The 21,013-nt window shown below is 41.5% G+C and overlaps 2 protein-coding genes across 2 annotated transcripts in view; both read right to left on the bottom strand.

Annotated features, from left to right (window-relative positions):
- Positions 1-2,871, bottom strand: part of TEAD4 (TEA domain transcription factor 4) — a 58,503-nt gene extending 55,632 nt beyond the window's left edge. Inside the window, exon 1 of the mRNA XM_008503227.2 lies at positions 2,790-2,871. The gene's annotated coding sequence lies outside the window, so the exon portion shown is untranslated. The remainder of the gene's footprint in view (positions 1-2,789) is intronic.
- A 7,821-nt stretch (positions 2,872-10,692) lies between these two features.
- Positions 10,693-21,013, bottom strand: part of TULP3 (TUB like protein 3) — a 28,647-nt gene continuing 18,326 nt past the window's right edge. The window contains exons 4-11 of the mRNA XM_030469146.1: positions 20,807-20,983; positions 18,844-18,974; positions 16,896-17,093; positions 16,284-16,396; positions 15,792-15,906; positions 14,861-14,959; positions 12,601-12,772; positions 10,693-12,006 (exon numbers count right to left, since the gene is read on the bottom strand). Of these exons, the coding sequence (XP_030325006.1) occupies positions 11,873-12,006; positions 12,601-12,772; positions 14,861-14,959; positions 15,792-15,906; positions 16,284-16,396; positions 16,896-17,093; positions 18,844-18,974; positions 20,807-20,983 (1,139 nt within the window). The 3' untranslated portion in view covers positions 10,693-11,872. The remainder of the gene's footprint in view (positions 12,007-12,600; positions 12,773-14,860; positions 14,960-15,791; positions 15,907-16,283; positions 16,397-16,895; positions 17,094-18,843; positions 18,975-20,806; positions 20,984-21,013) is intronic.

The following is a 21,013-nucleotide window of genomic DNA, read 5'->3' as shown; positions in this document are numbered from 1 at the left end:
TTGAATCATTGTCAATGAAAAATAGTAAAAGTTTGGTCTTATTACTACCTTGTAATAACTTAGAAGGTGCAAATGCAGAGAGGTAATAAGCAATAATTTCACACAAACATATCAAGCCAAAAACTGTTGCAGTAGAGTGAGAAAACTTTTCTGATATTACAGCACATTAGGTGATGGAAAAGTTGCCCAAGAAAATTACTGGAAGATCCACCGCATATAATTGATGGGGAAAATAAAAAAACAAACAGTACCAACAGATGAACAAAGGACAACTCTGAGCTCTAGGGAAAGTATAATAGATATTAAAGTAAATCTGAATTTTTGCTTTCTTAAGAAACACTTGTGGCCAGATAAGACTGAAAATAATTTCATTATGTCAGGAGTGACTGTAGAGATAGTCCAAGGAACCACTTAAGGTGGGAACAGTGTTGCTCAGAAAATATCCCCATTCTTACCCTTCTAACCATACCCTAGCCATTGCACCCCATTCTCCAGACACACTATTTTCACGAACATTTGATAAAGCGGGATGGAGAAAAGTGTGGCAGAAAACTAACTTGCTAGAATAAAGTGTTACTTTTCATTTGTATCAGCCCCTTGACCTGAGCAGTGCCATTACCCATGCCAGGAACAAAGGGAAGAGGTGTGACAAGTAGGGAAAGGGACAGTTAGAGGCTGTGCTGAGAAGTTCTGACTGCTGCAGTGCCAGCCTAAAGTCTTAATGAACCCACACCTTGAGTTATGTTGTGGAGGAACCAAGTGCTGAAAAATACAACAAGAACAAGACACATTATACTAAGGAAGGAAATCTGTCCATGAATATGTCACTCCAAACACAGATGCAAAACAGCATCTATTGAAAACTGTACTTCTCATCAAACTTCTCAAAACTCTACTTGCTGTATCCGTAACAAATACCTGAGTTAGGAAACCAACAGCAACTGTGATTTTATTTCGAACTACAAGCTCACAGAGTTTGGCTGTACTATTTTCATAATGTTTTCCCACAGATGTTCAGTAAGATGCTAATATTTAAACATCACAATAATAACCTAAAATACTTCAACGCCATGCGTGAAATTAATTTTTTCATCTACAAGATGTAGCATGAACCAAGACAGTGAAGAAATTCCTAACAACCCGTTCTTCTGCACGGTCAGTGCTCCCAAGATCACCTCAGAGAGGATAAGAACAATAAGCTGATGGCCCAGTTTAGAGATGATGAGACAAATCATGCTGGAGTTTGAGGGAGCCATACGAACCGCAATGGAGGAGAATGGCATAAGGTAAGTGTCTGTCTGCCCTTTGCTCTGGAACACCCCAAGTTCCATAGAAAATAAAGTCCCTCAGCATCCAACAGCCCTAATAAAGAAGCCCCTCTGCATTCATTATGGTATGATTCAGACTCTTGTCTGTCATGAGACAAAGACCAAAAGGCTGTAAGGATAGTAAACAGCAGCTTCAACACGGCCAACACTTGTTACACAGTCAGTCTGCTTTCCCCCTACTTCTGTTGCTCTCGCTCCTCCCTGTTACTCCATACCCTTCTCTTACTGCCCGCTTCCTCCTGGTTGAAGAACAATAAAACTGCTCACATCTACACAGGCAGAGGGAGAGACAGGTGAACGAATGCTCCACTCACTTTGCACACACAGAGTGCAATCAAGTCTAGGTGACGCTGATCCGTTCTGAGTAATAGGAAACAAGAAAAAAAAAAAAAAAAAATACAAAAACCCAACCTCAAATCTTCCTTCCCACCCAGGTCTCTGTATTTGAAAACTATTACATGTTTATTTGTAGAGGATTTGCAGAATTCAGCTCTCAAAGTTGGAAAGTAACATGAGTGTATGTTTAGGATACATGAAAAGAAGAAGAAAAAAAACACCTGGTAATTAGCTGTGTGGTTTTTTTGGTTGGTGTTATTTTTACAGCTTTTTGGAGTTGGTGGGTTTTGGCTTTGGTTCTTGTCTTGTTTTTGTTAGGGTTTGTTTTATTTTGTTTGTTTGTGGTTTGGTTGGTTTTTTCTTTTTGTTTTTTAGGGGTTTTACCTATGTGTGACCATGCAGCATAAAGTATTTTACAGAAAACCTTGGAAAAAGGCAAGTTAAACTCCCGTCCTCTTCTTCTTCAAAAAAAAGCCCCATCTTTAGCTTTCCATGCATGGAATTGTTTAAATAGAATTATCTACCTAAGATAAAAGATTAACTGGAGAAGCTTTTTGTTCGGTTTTGGAGCGATTGTTTGTCTGGGGTTTGGGGTTTTTTTAATTTAAATCCTTGCCAGAAGCGTGCCACCAAATCTCAACTCTAAGTCGCGAATAACTTATCTGAGAAAACATTTACTCATCTTTCGGTAAATGCCTGTAAAAAACCCACACTCCTTGTCACGGATGGGTTTACTTACGATCCGGTTTGTTTTGTTTTTCCCCCAAACGCCTTCCATAATATACATTAAAATTTATTACAGAAAGTGCCGACCCTCCTCTGCGCCCTCCCCAAGAACATCACTACAAACAAGACGGAAAACTACTTTTTTCTACTGGAAGTTAGCTAGCAGTTTTCAGCCGATGCGGACAAGCGACCGAGCTCCCGAAGTCCCAGCGCTGTAAGCCCCTTCCCGACGGGGGAAGCCGACGGAGACTCCATTGAGGATGTTCCCATCTCTTCCTTTGTACGCTTGTGCCTCCCTCTGTCGCACATGATCGGCTCCAAACCCTCCGTCCTCTCACCCCCTCTCTTGCAGGCACCCGCACCCCGCGAGAAAGCGACGGTGAAACAGTGCGTCCTGACCTGAGCGGGATACGAGCTGCTGCTGCTCCGTGGGGACAGCGGGGACCGGCTTCAAATCCTCTTTCTGCTCCAGGACTTCCTGCCGAAAGAGCGAGCGAGGGCTATAACTGCGCCCCTGCTCCTCGCTCTCGCCCGACCCCCACCCCCGGGAGCGGAGGGGTGGGAGCGGGGGCTTGGACACGGGGAGTGGGCGGGTCAGCTTCTCTCCTGGCATCGCCAGCGCCAAGTCGGAGAGAAAGACGGAAAAAAGTTGCCGGGGAGCCGCGGCTGCTATCGGGGGTGGGGGGCCTACGGGCTTCCCCCTTCTCCAGGTCCAGCAGCGGCGGGGACGGAGCGAACAATGCCGGGCCGGGCGCTCCTGCCCGCCGGGTGTCGGGAAAGGGGATCAGATGGGAGCTGGGGGACAGGCAGGGCCGTCGGGAGCAGCAGGCACAAAGCGCAGCCTCACCTGAGCAGCGCGGAGCGGGCAGCGGGTCGGCGAGCCCGGACGGCGGCGGGGAGGGGTCAGCGACGGCGGGGGCCGCGGCCGTGCAGGAGTTTGGGAGGGAGAGGGAGGGTTTTTATTTCCCCTGCAGTTTGAAAGGAGGAAGTGAGGAATGCTAGGAATGAGAGTTGGTATGAAATGAACGCGGCCGAGGGAGGGGACTGCCGGCTAACGCAGGGGCTGGGACGGGGCCGGGGAGGAGAGTGGCGAGGGGGGGGGAAGGCCAGAGGAGGGCAGAGGCGGCTTTAGGAACAAAACCCGGCGGGACCGGGCGCTGTCCGGACAGAGGCCGTGTGTGACCGGGGCGGAGGGAACCGCGGGCAATGGCCGGAAGAGGGGGCCCACGGGGGCGGGGGAAACCCGTCCCCCAGAGTGGGGAGCGGAGGAAGGAAACTCCGGGAGGGGGGAGCGGCGCCGGGAGCTGCCGGGCTGAGCCCTGGAAACGCCGCCGGCCGCCTGATGCTTTGCCGGGTCAGCTGCCCGCTTCCGCCGGGGGTCCGAGGGCCGGGTCAAGGGGGCTCCGCTCCCGGGGAACATTCCCGGCGCCGGGGCACGGCTTCACTGGGCACGCCTTCGGGACAGGCGCAGCCCTCGGATAGCACTTCTTCCCAGCCCCTTTAAGTCATTTCCATCCAGTAGAGCTGAGCCACTGCAAAACGAACCAACCTCGACGCCGCACAAATGATCCATACCGTTTAATTGGATAAGGGACGACTTATGAATGTGATCTATCTGCACTTCTGCAAGGCCTTTGACACAGCCCCTCACAATATCCTGCTCATTAAAGTCAGAGAGATTCGGATTGGATGGGCAGACTGTTCAGTGGATAAGGAATTGGCTGGATGGTCACATCTAGAAGGCAGTGGTCAGTGGCTTAAAGTCCAGATGGAGACCAATGACCACTGGTGTCCCGCCAGGGTCCATACTGGGACCTGTACTATTTCATATTTTTATCAGCAATATAGACAGCAGGATTGAGTGCACTATCAGCAAGTTTGCAGATGACACCAAGCTGAGTGGTGCTGTTGATAATCCAGAGGGACAGGATGTCATCCAGAAGGACCTTGACCAACTGGAGAAGTGGGCCCAGGTGCACCTCATGATGTTCAACAAGACCAAGTGCAAGGACCAGCAGCTGGGTTAGAACAATCAGCGCTACCAGTAGAGGCTGGGGGAGATAAGGTTTTAGAAAGCAGCCCTTCAGAAAAGGACTTGGGGGTGCTGATGGATTAAAAGCTGGACATGAGCTGACTGCATTCTTGTAGCCCAGGAGGCCAGTCACATCTTGGGCTGCATCAAAAGAAGTGTGGCCAGCAGATGGATGGATGTGATTCTGCCACTTTGCTCTGCTCTGGTGAGACCTCACCTGGAGTACTGCATCCAGCTCTGGAGCCCTCAATACACAGGAAGGACATGGACCTGGAATGGGTCCAGAGGAGGGCCACAAAATTGATCAGGGGGCTGGAACACCTCTCCTATGAAGACAGGTTGAAGGAGCTGGGGTTGTTCAACCTGGAGAAAAGAAGGCTCTGGGGAGACCTAATAGCAACTTTCTAGTATCTGAAGGGGACCTACAGGAAGGCTGAAGAGGGACTGTATGCAAGAGTGTGTAGTGATAGGACAAGGGGCAATGGTTTTAAAATAGAGTAGATATAGACTGGATGTTAGGAAAAAGTTTGTTACCATTAGGATAGTGGAAAAATGTAACAGGTTGCCCAGGGAGGTATTTGAGGCCTCATCCTTGAGGATATTAAAGGTGGAGCTTGACAAGGCTCTGAGCAAACTGATCAAGTTGAGGGCATCCCTGCTTACTGCAGGTAGGTTTGAATAGATGGCTTTTAGAGGTCCCTATCAACCCAAATTATTCTATGATTCTATAATTGTCCTGAGACCATCCCAGAAAGAAAACTACTCACGTGACAGCAATGGGATGTCTTTGGCTTTCCTCGATCTCATGATGAAGCTGCTCTTTTCCTGTCCATTAATACAAGAATGCCAACATGCGGCACTAGAAAATGCTGAGAGACTGAGACCTGCACTAGGGTTGGAAAACCACATCTCCACAACAAAATCAATAGAAAACCAGCAAGTTTAGTTAATGTAGTTACATCCAATTAGTAACTCTGGGCAGTTTTGCTACATCAGCAAAATAAACTTCCATGTCTGCAAGCAGGTGACTTCACAGATGTCTGGTGTGCATGTAACTACCTCAGTTAGGGCATGGTTGGCTTTTTTTAATACTACAATATACTGTGGAAATGAATTAGGAAAAATCCCATCTTTTGGGAAAAAATAGTTTAAAAAGTTCATATCTCTTTCAGGTTGCAGAGAAAAGGCTGAAAACAGTGCCATAGGACTTCAGAAACCAGAAAGCAAAACTCATAAACTTCGTAAACTGCCTTGGGATTTGGAAGGCCAACTCCACCTTATTTTATATCTTGGCAGTGCTGAAGATGACTGACATTGGTAATCCTTTTGAATATGGTTAGAATTACTTTTCTTTGTAAGGCAATGAAGCAATAATTTTATTTTCTTAATTCTTAAGAAAAAAAACACCTTTCTTGATGTTATTGAGGATATATACAATATAAATAAGAGGAAGTTATAAACATTAATGAAATTATTTTGTGGAGTTTTGTTTTTATTATATAAAGCCCTGTAATTATCACATTTTGTTACTTCCTATAACAAGCCATATTTAAAAACATGTAATTAATGAAAAGCAAATATATATTAAAGGTACCTCACTTCTCAACCTATCTGTTGACTGTGAATTGTAGGCCAGGTCTCATGATTATGTGACTAACTTATTGTTTTGCTCCCATTTTCCTGTAGAATCAACAGAGCTCAAAGAGTAGGAATTGAAACCTATTCCTTCCGCTGAATCATCACAGAAATTGTTTGCAGGACTCCAGTTATTTGGGATGGAAATCCAATCAAAAGAAGAGAGGCTTTTTGGTAGTGGTTATGAGTATTGTTTTTTCTTTACTGGATTTAGTGTGGAAGCAAACTATTCTGCTTAGAACAGAAAGCAGAGGGAGTTCTTCAAGTTGGTCAGACTTAATTCTCCAACCTTATCTGTACTCTATATTATGCAGCTTTTAAAATAATTTTTCACATAATACTACTTTCCCTGTAATAAACCAGGAGCTCAATTCAACAAAGCATTAAAAAAAAGTATCAATCCTTTGTTTTCTTCATAATTTTAAGCTATTTTATTACAGATAGTGCAATGCTTTACCTTGTTTGGAAATATTGATTGTAAATTAAAATATAGCTGATATTTGTAACCCTTTTAAAAGCACTTAATTACTTTTCTTTGCAAGGTAATGCAGCAGTAGTTTTATTTTATGAATTAAGAAAAAAATATTTTTTTTTGTTTCCTAAGGTAAATGATCAGAAGTTCTGTCCTCTAGAATACACTCACCCATTTATGTATTCTGTAAATTAAGTGTTGAATTACCAGAGCAGGTTACAGTTATTATAGCCCTTACCTTAATGTGTTTTGGTGAAGTTAGTTTGCTCCTGGATTTTTCTCCCATTTTGGGACCAAAGAAGTGACATCCAGCTTCTAGCAGGTAAAGAACAATTCCATATAGGAATTGTCCCACTCAGGGACAGAATGTGAAGACAAAACCTCTATAGACTGTAGCATTCAAGAGTCACAAGGATAACAGTGGGTACAGGATCTCTGCCTTCTTTCATGGCAGCTCTTTCAATTCTTACCACTTCACAGCTGTAGCACGAGGCAGCAGCAAACACACCACTTGTTGATTTTCTCCTTGTCTTTTCTGCTTGTTATGAACTGCGTGCTGGGCTTAATCTCTTGGCCCTGGGATGCCTTAAGCATCCTCAGTTCTGGGTTACAGCCTCTAGTGGTTCCAAACTGTAGTTGTGTACAAGAGTTTGGCACTGTGGCAGAGGAGATGAGATCCCTGTCCCTGAAGGAAGGAACCTGTCCGGCTTCTTGAGACTCCACACCAACTCTTTCATCTTCACTTGCATATCATAGGGAAGACTTTGCTTGTCTTCTGTACCAGGGATGTGAAACCTAAATTAATATCAGCTGAGAGATTTAAAGAGCTTTTAATACCAGCAAGTAGAGGACCATACTAAGTATAATCAATTATTATGCCAGCAGTAACAGAAACCTCTACTGCTATCAAATTCAGCAGCAAAACTTCAATGACAATGGGACTGTCCCTAAAAAAGAACAGTATTTTATGTTTGTGATCCAAAGAGCTTATAGTAGCTTAGGAGTTGTTTTAGTCTTCTAGGCCTGCCTTTAGGATTCATGATTAACAGATTAAAATGTTTCCTTCTTTGTTCTAAGATTTCATTGGGATTTCAAGAAAGTTACATTTGTTTGTATGCCACCAATATTCCTGTATGCCAAATACTATTTCCTGCTGTGTTTTCTCTTCCAATTAAACCTTATTTGGCTCAGATGGAAACAGTGGTGAAAAAGAGGTGCATGAAGAATAATGCCTACACACTGAGAACTGTGTCAGGTTCTGATTATCTCCTCCTATCACTACTTTATCTCCTTTTAGTGAAGTGCATACATCTCTTAGGAACAGGCAAAAATAACCACTTCAGCTTGATGTGCCTTCTAGCCTTGTATTATTTTAGTTCTTGATTTGGAAATATATGGTATTGTACTTCAACAGCAGAAGAGGTTCACATGGAGGGTAGGAAAATGCATAAATAGCTATTTCAAGAGCCCTAACTGGACGCTGATAGAAGCATTACAAATGTGGGGCACAGAAGAGCAACTACCTTAAAGATAACATCAAATGGAAATAAAAAAAAATATATACACCCCAAAAGAAGAGAACTGATAGTTACAAAGGAAAAAGAAGAGTAAGAAGATACAAGAAGAAGAAACTGAGAACAGGGAAGCAAAGAACACCCTCAAGTGACAACAAAATGCTACAAAAAGAACTCAATTTAGAACTGAGGATTCTTCCAGTATATAAATTAGTTTATTTTCATTTAGATATAAAAGTTATAAATACAATCATTTTAAAACTGTACTTGATAACAGATTGCTGAATTAGTTCATACATCAGCATGACTTGACTGAGACCCAGAGGCCCTGACCCTGCTAGGATCATTTGATGTTAACAAATAGCTTGAAAAGCCAATGTTGACAAGCTTAACTGAATGGGTGAGTAAAGGACCTTCTACAAATCATGATTTGGAAATTACCATTCTCCTTTCAGGTCTCCCCAAACTACCATAAGGCAGCTTGTTTCCTGCAGTCCTAGTCAGGAAAATAATAATATGGCTGACAAACAAATTATCTTTTCTGGGTGGGAAGAGGGAAAGAGCACAACTTGAAAACACTGCCAGGTCTTGTCCTCAGCCTGATGCACAGGCATGAAGACACAAAAGAAATCCACACAAGTTCTATCCACTGTCTGCTTTTCTGATGAAATAATCTCAAGACCAGCTAATGTAGAATGAACGCCTGAGAGATACGCTAGCAGGAGTTCTCAGCATCAATTCATAGCTTATAGTTAAATAGAGTTTACACAGAATTAGCATATTTTTTCCTGACAGTGTCAGAAAATGTCATGACAATGGTTGATTATTTTGAAAGAGCAAGTGATACCTACTGCTGCAAAGACACCAGTGACTAAAAGCTGTAAGTCAGGTTTTTTGGAGCTGGAAACAGAAAGTCTGACAATGACAATATCCAACGCTGGAGAACAGCTATTCTTGTCGCTATAAAAAGACAGAGTTTTCCAGGATCATTATGAATATGCATAATGTCCATGAAGCAGGCAAGACAGTGATTGTTCTCTGCTTTAGTACATACAGATGCATACACTAGGAGGCTTAGATAGAATCACAGAATGGTTTTGATTGGAATGAATCTTAAAGATCATCCAGTTCCAACCCACCTGCCATGGGCAGGGGCACCTACACTAGACCAGGTTGCCCACAGCCCCATCCAACCTGGCCTGGAACACTTCCAGGGATGGGGCAGCCACAACTTCCCTGAGCAACCTGTGCCAGTGTCTCACCACCCTCACACTCAAGAATTTCTTCCTACTGTCTAACCTCATGTCTATGCTATTCCATCTTAAACCCACTACCACTTGTCCTATCGCTACACACCCTCACACAAAGTCCCTCCCTAGCTTTCTTGTAGGCCCCCTTCAGGTACTGGAAGGTCAGTGTATGGTCCTTCTCTTCTCCAGACTGAACAATCCCAACTCTCCCAGCCTTTCTTGATGGCACAGGTTCTCCAGCCCTCTGATCATCTTCTTGGGCCTCCTCTGGACTTGCTCCAAGAGCTCCATGTCCTTCTTATGTTTGATGTTCTTCTCATGTTGTGGTCTTCAAGGTTGGAAAGAGTCCTTACCGGTAGGATCTCATGAGAGAAGAGCAGAGGGAGAGAGTCACCTCCCTTGATCTGCTGGCCATGCTTCTTTTGATGTAGCCCAGGATACACTTGCCTTTGTGGGCTGCAAGTGCACATTGCTGGCCCCTGATGAGCTTCTTAGCAACCAACCAAACAACCAACCAAGTCCTCTTCCTCAGGGCTGTTCTCGAACCATTCACCACTCAGCACATTTGTGCTTGGGATTGCCCTGCCTGAGGTGCAGAGCTTGTACTTGTCCATGTTGACCTTCATGAGGTTGGCCACTTCTCAAACCTGTCAAGGTCCTTCTGGATAGCATCTCTTCCCTCTAGATTGTCAACTGCACCACAGAGCTTGGTGTTGATGGCAAACTTACTGAGGGTGCACTGAATCCCACTGTCTATACCTCAGACAAAGATGTTAAACAGCACTGGTAATAGTACTGACCCTTGAGGAATGCTGCTTGTCACTGGCCTCTGCTTGGATATTGAGCTATTGACCACAACTCTGAGTGTGACTGCCCAGCCAACTCCTTTACCAAGTGGTCCCTGTGTCAGATCCATGTCTATCTAATTTAGAGAGAAGGATTTCATTCAGGACTATGTCCAGTGCTTTGTACAAGTCCAGGAAGATTATGTCAGCTGATCTCCCCTTGTTCACCAGTGCTGTGACCCCATCATAAAAGGATATAAAATTTGTCAGGTGTGATTTGCATTTGATGAACCCATGCTGGCTGCCACAAACACCTCCTCTAGTTTTCCATGGGCCATAGCATAGACTTCAAGAGGATGTGTTGCATGATCTTGCTGGGCACAGAAGCAAGACTGACTAACCTGTAGTTCCACAGATCTCCTTTTTTAAAAAAGGGGGTTTTCCTCTGTCTTACATGTCACAGTGTGCAGCAATTAACTATGATCAATGAAGGTCATATGAATAAAAAAGCCTTGTATGTTTAGCCCTACAGTCTCCATACTTTACATCCCTCATTAAAAATAGAACACTGGAAGGACACATTGTAAAGCTCCGTAATACTTTTTTTTTTTTTTTTTTTTTTTTGTAACTTATAGATGCCTTTGAAAACACCTGTAATCCCCTTTTGAGGTAACTCATTCTTGTAGTCAGGTTAAAATTATTTATATAAAATCTACTTTAATATGTCATGACTTGAGATAATCTCAATCTCATGTTAAAAAATGAAGTCAGTCTCTAACTTACTCCTGAAAATGCAGCAAATTTAGCAAACAATGGGGAAACTAAGGAAATATTTCTGATTAGCTTGCAGTCTAAACTCAACCAAGCAGAACATAAATTTTCAGGAATGGAACTGTATGTGGTTACAGTACTACCTTCTGTGAAATTCAGTTAGATTCTATCATCTATTCACTCTCATTTTTCACATGGTTAAGAATAACAGGAAAAGCAATGGATATAATACCACCAACTAAAAAGGGAATGTGTGAAATCTGATTGTTCTTTATTTGGTAAAAAGGCTGTCAAGGGATGTGGAGCAATTAGACTAATGAAAGGTAACTGGACTATCAGCCTTAACAGAGTATCATCCCACTGAGTAAGATAAAAGTGTTTTATTAGAGCTAATGTCTCATTCCAGCTCTATGCTTGTTGAACATTACCTGCAGTTGCACAGAGCCATAAACTGAATTCTTCCATGTCTGACTGTTTTAACAGACAGTGAAATGCTACACAGGGGACAAAAGAGAACAAACGCCAATAATTATCTTCCTTTTTTTTGAATTCATCTCATCAGCAACTTGAGGGTTATGATCAGTTCATCAGTACCATCTCCAAGGCCACTGTGGAAGTTCCAAGGCATATGAAAGGCATATGAACACTACCCTATTTTTTTTTTTCTGATCCTAGCTGCAAGGGGTTCCAATTAGTGGGCTAAATTCCTTAGCCCACTCTCATGCAGCATCTCTTGTAAGGATTCTGAAAGCAGAATCAACACCAATGACAAAAGCATCACCCATATTTCTTGTTCTTCCACAATGCATACAAAGACAGCTCAGGCTTGGGACAGTCTCTTAAGATGGTCTACTGCCAGCTACCACCATGCTCTGACACCTGATATTTGCTTTCTAGTAAGCCAGCAGAAGTCTGTCCTCCAGTTCCCTTCCATCTCCATTGTGCTTTTCATTACTCCACCTGGAACTCTTACAACAAGATGCAGGGGTGGGAGCACGTTCCACGTTTCAAGTCTGCTGTCTGTCATTCACAGGCCAACTTACTATCAAAGCTGGAAAGTCCAATAGCAAAGGCCTGAAGAGCACAGAGAGGATAATTATAGTCCAGAGTGAACACATCTTCTGCTACACGACCAAACTGCATCACAATGTAATCAGCTGGGGAGAAAAAAAAAGAAAAAAAAAAAAGATTCAGAGAACACCAATGTCAACTGAAACTAAGAAAAAAACCCAAAACACACACACAAAAACAAACAAACAAAAAACAAAAAAAAGAAACAAAACCAAACAAAAAACCAAACCAAAACAAAACGAAACAAAAAAACAAAAAAAAAGTAGTCCCCACACATGTCTGGCAGTCCCAGCTATATGCAGTTGGTATATCCATCCTTTCTCAGCAGAGTGGCCTTGAAATCTGTTCTCTAGAGTGACTGTTTTTCTAGAGATTCCCTGAGATTCCCTTTCTTCTCAGACCCAAGGCTCAGACCACATTTTTCCTAGGCTCAATGTATTGTATGAATCCTTTTCTTTCCACTCAGGAAGCTTGCATTTGCTCCCTCTTTTGCTGCAGTCTCTGCACCCACCCCAGAAAAAAGGAGACCTCATTGTTTTCTTGACAGCTGACAAGTCCCCAGTAATCCTGAATTCCTCCAAGCAGTCTCCCTTCTCCAGGATGAGTGTCCCATTTCTCCCTAACCTCCTGAGATAGATTTGCCTGGTTTGAATACATCCCACCCTCCCCTGGACTCTTACGGTCATTGTCATGGACAATCTGGAAATTCTTCACTGAGGCCTGGGTGACTCTCCCGTGGAAGTTCAAAACATAGGACTGAGTATCATCATTCCATACTGGGGCCTTGTTGTGCAACTCAATGAGGTTTTCCAAATTTTTGTTTTGCCATTTTGACAGCAGACTCTCATGTTCCTGTTCAGAAGAAAGAAATGCACTGATGAGATTCGAAATGGCTCTGCTTTTCAGTACTGCATCTCTCATGTGTACGCACTGTCACTTGAATGTCATTCCCTGTTAAATGAAACACAATGACAGCACTTAAAGTCAGTCCTACAAACATTTTTCTGCAAGTACTATGAAGATATTTTCATGGTTTCCCTATCAAAGCATTGCTTTCCACTCAATAAGATATCACCGTGTTTCCACCCAAAGACAAAAAAAGTGAGAGTATGAGAGTGAGAAAGAAGCATGTGTAGAGAAAAGGGAGCAATTCACAGGCTACCGATCACTGCCATCATGCTGACAGGAATTCTTTCTCAGTCTCCTAAATTTTCTCTGATCCTGCTGGATCCAGCTCCCATTTCTAATACCCTAAACTTTGAAACAAGAGAAAGTAATCTAAAACTAAGTGCCAGGCTCTGGGGTGCTTCAGTAGAAAGTCCAAAGGTTGAAGTGGACTGCAAGTATGCCTTTAAGTAGGTTAAATGTCATCCTGCTGAGCTGAGCAAGTGATGCACAATATGAAAAAGAGAGAAATAAAAAATATGCAAGAAGCAGGTAAAACAGCACATTAAATCTGTAAAACAGAACGAATTACAAGGAGCTGCAAATAGTGAGTGAAATAATATGATGTATTTATTTACTTTAAAAGTTCTGTAACAAATAAAATCCAAATTTAAAACATATATGCTAGTAAACCCAAGACAAAGAATCCAAACTGAAGCTGTTTAATGGAAAAAACATTATTAGAAAGAAACCTCTTCTAGAGGTCTGACTGATGTGGCTATATTCACTGTTTTAGTATTGTATACAGATATGATAGTGGATTTTTGAGGATAAACTAAATAAAACCTACTGCTCAGTTTAAACTGGCAATTTTATATCTTTACTTACTTTTTTTAAGACACAAAAGAAGTTTGAGAACTGGCACCAACAAAGCGCATTTAGATTCAGTTTTTCTTCCTTTAAAGTAGGGGAGGTATTGCTTAATTGGAGGCATAGCACTATGTAGAAGGATGGCAGAAAACAGTGAAGCTCCTACACTGAAAGCTTTGCCAGCTTTTCAGAACAGCTTTGTGTTTAAGCTTGGTCCACTCAGTATCCTTGCCTGCTAGCAAAACAGTTGGGAAAATGGGGAAGAAAAATGCAGTCAGGGCCACCTAATCATTACTGTACTGACAGGGCAGATTCCAATACCATTTGAAAGAAGATGAATCATCAGCTGAAAATACAATTTTCCTGCCCATTCACAAAAATTAAACCTCTTTTCCAGGTTTTGGTGACTTTGAATTTTCACACTTAAAGATTTTTTTCTCTGACCTCAAAAAAATATACTGTTGTGCTACCCGTATCTATGCATAAAATAGCTTAAAATACTGAGTATATCTTTCAGCTGACACATCCTTTCTGCCTTTTGGTCTTCTATCACACCCAACATAAAACCTACATTACGGGAATGAAACATTTTTCGTCATACATCTTAATGAATCTTCAGACACAGTTCTCGAAGCTTTTAGCTAGAATATCACCATATGTATGAGAAATTCTCACTAAATAGTCACCACAAAACTCCATCTTTCTCCTCATCCCACTTTCTTCTTAAAGATTTCTTCTTTTCTGTGATTCCTACAGAACTAATGCTCTGAAGAAAAATGTATTTACTCTTTTGCTGCTATACCAGTTTTTCTATTAATTATCTGTTATAATTCATACATTATCTATACATTATCTAAGCTCCTGTGAAAAGCAAGTTCATCCAGCTCTCAGTGTAACAAGGTCCCCCACCCAGGGGGGATGTAAGTACACCAGCAACATACATTAGAAATAGCTAAGTAAACAATATTTAGACAGACCAAAAGAGAGTTAAGTATTCAGAATGCTATAAATTAAGTAAAAGTCAAGAAAAATTAATCAGCACCTTAATCAACACATGAGACCTGTTAAAGCCCTGGTTATTAATAAACTTGCTCTAAAACCCCTGATAATCAGTAACAACCACACATCTGTAAGGAAGTTTTAAACTCTTCCTCAAATCTGAAACAGGACCAAACTATAACTCACATTTCGTGGATGGATTGGAATTCGTTTATGATTCATATTCATTCCTGGAATGATCACAGACATTTTTCTGGGACCCTTGAATCCTAACACATTGGTTTCCTGAAGGACAAGAAAAGACATTATTTTCAGTAAATTAAATACTCCATCTCAGAGAAAAAAAAGACAACAAAAATGAACTTGAATCTACACTTACCTTGGTTTTTAGAGATCTGCTAGCTATGGATACAGTAGCAGTTCTACAAATACAACTGTGAGACATACATAGCATTACCCAATTTAGGGCACATCTTTTATCCTAATGAAACATTTAGAATTAAATCAGAAAAGTGCAATTTCCAGGCAAATGCTTTTACAGTTGAGGTAAAAGCATGCAAAACTCCTGCTAGTGAGCAAGCCTTTACTACAATAAAAGATAACTACATTACTCATGGGTTGGTACTGTGACCAGTGCTGTTTAATATCTTTGTCTGAGATACAGACAGTGGGATTCAGTGTGCCCTCAGCAAGTTTGCCATTAACACAAAAAAAATTCTGCAAAAAATAATTAAAAATAAATAATTAAAAATAAAAAATAATTCTGCTTCATAGGATACTCCCAGTTTCTTCTCAGTATCCACCAGATACCAGCTAGGCAAGAGAGAGTTCATGTTGTGGCTGGCTCCATGTAAAGGACATGCTGACCAGGTAAGAGGGTCATTAGGGTGTTAGCTTGGGTCTCCTTCCCCTGGCATTGTTTTTTAAATCTCTTTTTCATTAAACTTGTAAGAACTTACCTTTTAAGCCTCTGCCCTTTGTTATATCTGCTGGAAACCAGTTAATTGGTTCTAAAATGAAGTGGGGTAGGCTGCTGGCAACATGATTTTGTAAACTCTGTACCTCAGCAACCAAACCACAAAAAAGAAAGGAGTGAAAGAGGAGAGGCACTACTTACATAGCAAATAGCTGCAAGCTCCTGCCTGGTACGAGCCTTTTCCACTAGCCCTTGTGCCTTGACTGGGCTAACTCCTTGGTCGTAGACTGTAAATTTAGTTCCCATGAGGTTTGACCTAATGTCAGTGAAGAGAGGCATTAGTGGAAAGTTTTGTCATCTTCTGAAAGAATTTGTACATAACACACATCTCCTCCCATCCAAACCTAACTATTGACAGTTCAGTAAGGAGCCTCCAAAAAGCTCCCAGGGTGAATTAAGCCTCTACCACATCCAGGAAGAGTCTGAAGCCATAATTCCTTCTCTGAATTGCCAGGGTGAAAGGTAATGCTGAAGAAAGGTTGCCAACCCAGATGAATACAGATTGCACTAATCAGGGCAATGCAAGTTATCAATTCTCTCTGAATTGATACTAGATTGCTTATCCATAACCCCAACTCAACTAAAATGCAAATCCAGTCTCTCCTATCCATGGTTTTCATGTATGGTTCTCACCTGAGTTTTCCAATGAAACTTTCCCCTCCCCGGGACAAATCAGTTGGGTCAACTGATATGAGGTAATTGGAAGTTTTGCTCTTTTTTCGTTTTCTCCCTGCAAGAAGGAATGTCTGGAAATACAAAACTTTGATCAAAACTCAATCTTTGTAAGAATGCAGAGGCATTGCTAGGCATTGCTACTCAAACTGTTCTCTCCACTTCCTACATCCAGTCTCCTTTTTGTTCTGTGCTGTTGTTACTCTCTTCACAATTTTGACCTCATCCACAAGTTCATACCCCAAGATTCTGTTCCACCAACCAGATCACTAGGCAGTCTAGATTTAAAGCCACTGTCCTTTCTAGTCTTCCTTTTCTTCAGAAGCAGCTGTGTCTCCCTGCTCTTCTTTATCCTTGACATTTTCATACTTCTAAAATCCTCTATTTCATCATATTATGGCTTTTAAGCCTTCCAATTCCCTCCTTAGTGCCTTGGCCAAACGTAAGATGCCCTCATCTACATGCGGCCTCTCCTTAGCTTCTCTCTTCTTACCAGAAGAAGCTCTCCCTTACACCAAAAATATTCTGTGATAGGAGTACAAAAGCCACCATACTGTGTGCTGCTTCCAGTACCTTTCTGTTGTCATCCCTTTCCAGATGCATGTAATAGGTAGGGAAGAGGCCCCTGTCCATTCCCTTCTTATCTCTGGTGATTCGACACTTGACTGTAATGCCGCGGGGCGCAGGGCGTAATGCAAAATCCTCTAAGTTCTCTACTTCTCCCAGCTGTGCATCTGTCTGAGGGGATGGACTACAGGAAGCACCTGTTTCCTGTGGGAAGAACCATCATATAAGGAAATTAATGTTAGGTTACAGGGCCTGGCATTTCTCAATAAAGGAAAGGTCTCTTGATGCAGGAGATCTCATGCCTCAAGAAAATAGTTGGTAAAAGGAAGTTAAACAAGAGAACACCTGTGTTTCTCTGAAGAAAGTGGCTGAAGACTTATTCTGAGGAAAGAGTAGCTTTCTAGGGGGAAGGGAGAGGAGAAAAAGTACTCATTGACCACAGATGAGTAAATTGCTAAGACACTGTAAATTACATTCTAACCACAGAACCTCTCTGCTTTTAGAACTTAAAACATTATGTGGGAAATTAAGCAACGTGATTAGCTTCACTGATTGATGCTGCAGTAAAAAAGATTGGGACTTGCACGGCTGAAAAGAGCACTGAGATTATGTTGCTTTAGAGCAGTAGTGGAAACAAAGTGCTTGACAGTGGAATTATCTCATCTAAATGCTGGAAGAACCTCAGAACCAATGTGTACAGTCAGGATGCAAGTTACGGTCAGCAAAGGAACTGGAATTCAAATGGAATTATGGAATACATCATTAAAGTAATTTTTCCTAGAAGTAGCTGTTAATCCTGTGAATTGTAGAACCCAGGAAATTCCTTCTTTACTGGACCTCAGAGGTGAAGTTGCTGGTTTAATCCCATTCCCAAGTACAGCCAGTGGGAAATCTGAGTGAATACACGCAGAAACCTGAAATTCAGAAGTGGCTCTCACTCCTCTCCTGACTCCAGCACTTCCAAGCCCATATCTCCAACAGACAGCACCCACAGCCAGTCTCCCAAGTACCTAGAATTCAGAATTCTTGTACTACTCACCTACTAGTGCAGAACAACACCCACACAGTCACTTCACAAATACACTAACACAGATTTTTTGAACAGTAGCAGGGACTTTTAGGACTGTCCAGTATCCACACCCAAACCCTATGCTCTTTATCTGGTTACTAGCTGGGTCTTCTTGATCCTGGTTTCTTCCAGCTCACTGGCTGGACCAGCATATATTTTGTCAACATATGTATGTATGCATATGTGCATCTCTTTCACACGCAAACACAGGCATGAAAACGCATTTTAGAAGATGGTAGGACATCCTCTAATAACCAGGCTCAAGGCTTGGCCAGACAAGCAAACTGTCTTACAACTGCTTACATGCATCTGGAGCCTTTTACCCCATTAAGTCCCTGTTTTCCAGTGGTTATTACTCCCCAGTCCATCTTGAACCTTTCTTTTCCCTCCTAAGTCCTTCCCCCTCAATACCCCCATAAAAAGTTTTTTCCAATCCCAGAATTCTCTTTTCCACCCCAAAAATTCTGTTCCCCTTTACATCCCACATTAAATATTGTAAACCTGCAGGCAGTGATCCCTTTTAAATTTGCATGGCATTTCAGAGTTTCTCTGATTCACCGTGGTGGATTTTGCCATTGACCAGAGTCAATGGCTTCATCTGTCTCTTTTGAGGGCCATAGGTGTAGCTGATTCATTGCGTTCCCACCTTCACTGATCAGACTACTTGGGTAGTACTGCTAGCACTGTTCCTTTGATCATTACTAGCTCTTTGATCATAACTAGCTCTTCAGTCAGATAACCTGATAGTTGTGACCTTCCTCTTCTTTCAGGGATAAATATGCTGGCTGCTGTGGCTGCAAATGCTATATTTTAAACCAATGCTCAAGGGATTAGTACTGAAGTAAAGAATATGGTCTTAGCATAAATGGATTTCAAGACACTTACAGCAAATGATTTCTCACTGGTTGCAGAACTAGGCCTCTCAGATTCAGGATACTGTGAGTTAGATGATGGTCTCTTACTAGCTTCTTCCTCTTCTGTATCCTCTTCATCAAAATTCAAACTGCCTGAAATTCCTGCCCGAATACAAGGATAAAACAAATAACCTCTGAAAAAAAGGTGTTATGAGTTCATGGTAGCACTAGTTTACGTGTGACTCTTGCATAGCTATTCTGCCCTTGCTCTCTTAACTAATTTTTGTTGTTTGAACTGCTGATTTTCTTCATGTTCTACATTGTTTCCCTGAGCCTTGTAATTCTAACCACCATTTTGCAGCCGTCATTGTGCAGATGATTAAGCAGCTGTCAGGCTTTTATTAATATACATTTACATTATATTACATGATATATTGCTTAGAATATTCTGTCACTGAACTACTTTTGCCTATTTTCATGCAAAAAAAGCCTTCCATGTCTTAAGAACAAAGAAAGGAAATTCAGATCAAAATGCTGACACCTATCCTGTAGCTTGGGCTCTATAGTTTACATCCTTTACCATTTCCCTTTAGTCTATACATACTGAAATGCAGTATGACAGCTTTTCACTTAGAGATCCTCCTACATCAATAGCAATTAAGTGTCTCGTGAATATTACTTATTTTATTTTTAAAGTGGAAGTTCAAACTGTCTAGCTCCAAGACCTACCTCTTTAATCTTAACCTAAGCACAGTTATGTATATAAGACTGTGAGTACACAACTAAAACCACTCAAGATAAAAACACTTAAAAAGAGCTTCTGTACACATCACTTTGTTTGGTGTTCCCTTCCACTTGTAGCAGCATAATTTTGTCCTGTAATTCCATTCTTTAATTTGGATGTAGAATGGAAAAGTACGTAAAACCCTGTAGAAGAAAGAGCACACTCAGCCTAAGCTGAATTATTTCCTGAGCAGTCAAACATGGCACTGCATAGAAGGGGCACTACTGGCAGTTCTTTGACTCAGATGAAAGGGAAAAATGTAGTCCTAACAACTTGTCAGTAAACTTCCCAAAGCACATTTGGAAACAGGAAAGGCGTTAACCTTAGTACTACAGCCAATTTCAAAATTCACTGTTTATATTCTATCTCCACTGATTTCCCTGGAAGTTTCGGATATTCTTTCCTGCTTCCTTTACTAACTCATGTGTAATGTTGCTACCCATAAGTAAGCAGCTGTTGTATCTAACAACTGAATATAAGTATTTCTACATAAGGTTGTACATTACTACATAAAGTGTACTGAAAAGATTCTGGGAGACAGGCTTTGCAAATGAAAATAAGCTGTGTACCGTGTTAAAAACTAGGAATCATTTTGGTGCAGAGTGCTTAAGCTGCATGCAAAAAAAAAAAGGTTTCCTGTCATACTATCAGCAACAAAATATTTGGCAGACAGAAATGGATGCTTCACAGGGAAACTACTCAGTGAATTGAATTTATACTATTGAATATAAAACTCTAAAACTGTTGATTGTGACAGCTTTTGATTCTGGAAGAAATGTTTCCTGTTAGTCTCCTAAATAGTTTAATTACAGAATTTACTGGCTATAGAGTTCTGCTGCTGTGAAAATATTTAAGTATCATATCCAGATCTAGTATATCTGGAATAAAAATACCCCAAACTTTAGCAAAATGTGAAGTATAGCATTTTGTTACCAACTTCCTTGGAAAAGCCAGAAATTATACAGTGCATTGATAAACTCCTGAAATGTCAGTGGTGTGTTCCAGTTACTATGAGAAGAAGGAACTGCAGTTCTGCATTTCTAAATGCTGTGGAATCTGGTAGTTCTACACTTAAACATAATACCGTAAAGACACTTGTTTCACGATCCCTCATATTTTTAGTTCTTTTAATGTTACTGGACAAAAAAAAAAAAAAAAAAAAAAAAAGAAGCCCCCCCCAAAATCAACTTTGCCTGTTATCATCTCTTACCTCGTTTCTCTAAGATTTCTTGCAGATCTGGCTTGCTTGCTGTGTCTGTTAGAGCCTCTCCATCTTTTTCCTGATCTGTATTGTCTTCTGTTTTGGAAGATCCAGCACAGAGAGTTTGGAGTTTGGTCCCCAGATCTTGTACTTCTGATTTCAGGAAAGCTGCTGGTCCATCAATGCCTGCAGGACAAAAAATAATCAGAATTCTAA

The sequence above is a fragment of the Calypte anna genome, chromosome 1 (genome assembly GCF_003957555.1).
Source record: "Calypte anna isolate BGI_N300 chromosome 1, bCalAnn1_v1.p, whole genome shotgun sequence".
Taxonomy (NCBI): Eukaryota; Metazoa; Chordata; class Aves; order Apodiformes; family Trochilidae; genus Calypte; species Calypte anna.
Note: the sequence above shows the minus strand (reverse complement) of the source record. Positions and strands in the feature narration are given on the sequence as shown.